Below are 2,337 nucleotides of genomic sequence, written 5' to 3' on the forward strand. Positions count from 1 at the left end.
AGGAGTTGGGCTTGGCCCCTTAGTTCCAGTGAAAGGAACTTTGAATGCTACAGGATACCAAAACATTTTGGACAATTCCATGCTCCCAACTTTGTAGGAAGAGTTTGGAGCGGGCCCCTTCCTCTTCCAACATGACAAGGTCCATAAAGACATGGATGACAGAGTCTGGTGTGGATGAACTTGGCTGGCCTGCACAGAGTCCTGACCTGAACCCAATAGAATTCCTTTGGGATGAATTAGAACGGAGATTGAGAGCCAGGCCTTCTCGACCAACATCAGTGTGTGACTTCACCAATGCGCTTTTGGAAGAATGGTGGACAATTCCTATAAACACACTCCGCAACCTTGTGGACAGCCTTCCCAGAAGAGTTGAAGCTGTAATAGCTGCTAAAGGTGGACCCACATCATATTGAACCCTATGGGTCAGGAATGGGATGGCACTTCCAGTTCATATGTGAGTCAAGGCAGGTGGCCAAATACTTTTGGCAATATAGTGTATGTGTGGATATGGCGCCCTCTAGTGGTAATACTAATGCACTCCATCCAATTGGATCATCTACATACAAGAACTGGTGTTTGTTTTGAGCGACACAAAATGCAATTCGAAGTGTTTATATTGCAATCGTCTAATTATGCAAACGTATTTTGAATAGGCAAGTATACATGCTACAACATCATTTTGTCAATTTAACAGTTTACGTGCTTGCTGTCTTTGTAGTCCACATCCCCGTAGACAAGTCCCGCCTGCAGTCTCAACGTGGATCCTCCCGCCTGGGGATTGGAGAGGCTGCATGTCAGTAAATATTAGCCGCCCTCCCTCCGTAGTGTGCCAGGGGAACAGAGCCAGACAGCGGCGGATCGATCCATCGCACACGCTCCATACAGAAGGAAGGGATGGAGGGGAAGATGCAGCCCGCCGACGAAGGCCCCTCCGCCGCCAAGACGCGACGCGGTGTCCCCGCCTGGAGCCTCCGCTGCAAGCTTCCGGAGGAACCGTCGCGCCTCGACCGCTCCGCCGTGATGGAGCCTCCGCTCTTCTGTGACGCCCGTCAGTTCATCTTCCATCCCGGGCAGCCTCTCCCTTTCCAGGCGCAGCACTACCACCGCCAGAGGTTCCCCGGCGAGGCCAGGCCCAGCTGCGGGGTCCCGACATCCACCTCGGCGGCAGCGGGCGGCGTCGCTCTGGGTGCCCCGCAGAAGCGCGCCGTCAGCGGCGTGGCCGAGTGCAGGTTGTCCCCTGGACGTCTGAAGCAGGAATCTCCAGACTGCACGTTTGGTATCAGCTCAGGTAGGTTCACAACTTTAACTTCAACCACATCCATGTTTTGTGCTCCATATACATTACTTGTCACATTTATATGTAATATTATCACTTATGTACTGTAACCTATACATGTACATTAGGTCAGAAAAAACACAGAGGCTATATCATCCCTACAAGCCTATTTCGCAGGTTTCCCTGCTCGTCAGGGGATTATATATATATATATATATATATATATATATATATATATATATATATATATATATATATATATATATATATCTATCTATCTATCTATCTATCTATCTATCTATCTATCTATCTATCTATCTATCTATCTATCTATCTATCTATCTATCTATCTATCTATCTATCTATCTATCTATCTATCTATCTATCTATCTATCTATCTATCTATCTATCTATCTATCTATCTATCTATCTATACATACATACATACATACATACATACATACATACACACATATAGTCGAGGTTTCTGTGGTTTATTCGTTATACAGTGCTCAATACCGGGGTAGAGCGGAATATACATTACTTGTCACATATGTATATGTAATATTCTCACTTACGTACTGTAACCTATATATATATATATATATATATATATATATATATATATATATATATATATATATATATATATATATATATATACATTAGGTCAGAAAAAACACAGAGTCTATATCATCCCGACAAGCCTGTTTCGCAGGTTTTCCTGCTTGTCAGGGGATTATATATATATACATATAGTCGAGGTTTCTGTGGTTTATTCGTTATACAGTGCTAAATACCAGGGTAGAGCGGAATATACATTACTTGTCACATATTTATATGTAATATTCTCACTTATGTACTGTAACCTATATATATATATATATATATATATGTATATATATATATATATATATATATATATATATATATATATATATATATATATATATATATATATATATATATATATATATATATATACACAATAGGTCAGAAAAAACAGAACAGAAACCTCGACTATATGTATATATATATATATATATATATATATATATATA

At 40.7% G+C, this 2,337-nt stretch overlaps 1 protein-coding gene across 1 annotated transcript in view; it reads left to right on the forward strand.

Moving 5' to 3' along the window:
- Positions 1-755: 755 nt before the first annotated feature.
- Positions 756-2,337, forward strand: part of LOC133645254 (BEN domain-containing protein 4) — a 39,537-nt gene continuing 37,955 nt past the window's right edge. Inside the window, exon 1 of the mRNA XM_062040153.1 lies at positions 756-1,288. Coding sequence (XP_061896137.1) covers positions 895-1,288 — 394 coding nt within the window. The 5' untranslated portion in view covers positions 756-894. The remainder of the gene's footprint in view (positions 1,289-2,337) is intronic.

The sequence above is a fragment of the Entelurus aequoreus genome, linkage group LG28 (assembly GCF_033978785.1).
Source record: "Entelurus aequoreus isolate RoL-2023_Sb linkage group LG28, RoL_Eaeq_v1.1, whole genome shotgun sequence".
NCBI lineage: Eukaryota > Metazoa > Chordata > Actinopteri > Syngnathiformes > Syngnathidae > Entelurus > Entelurus aequoreus.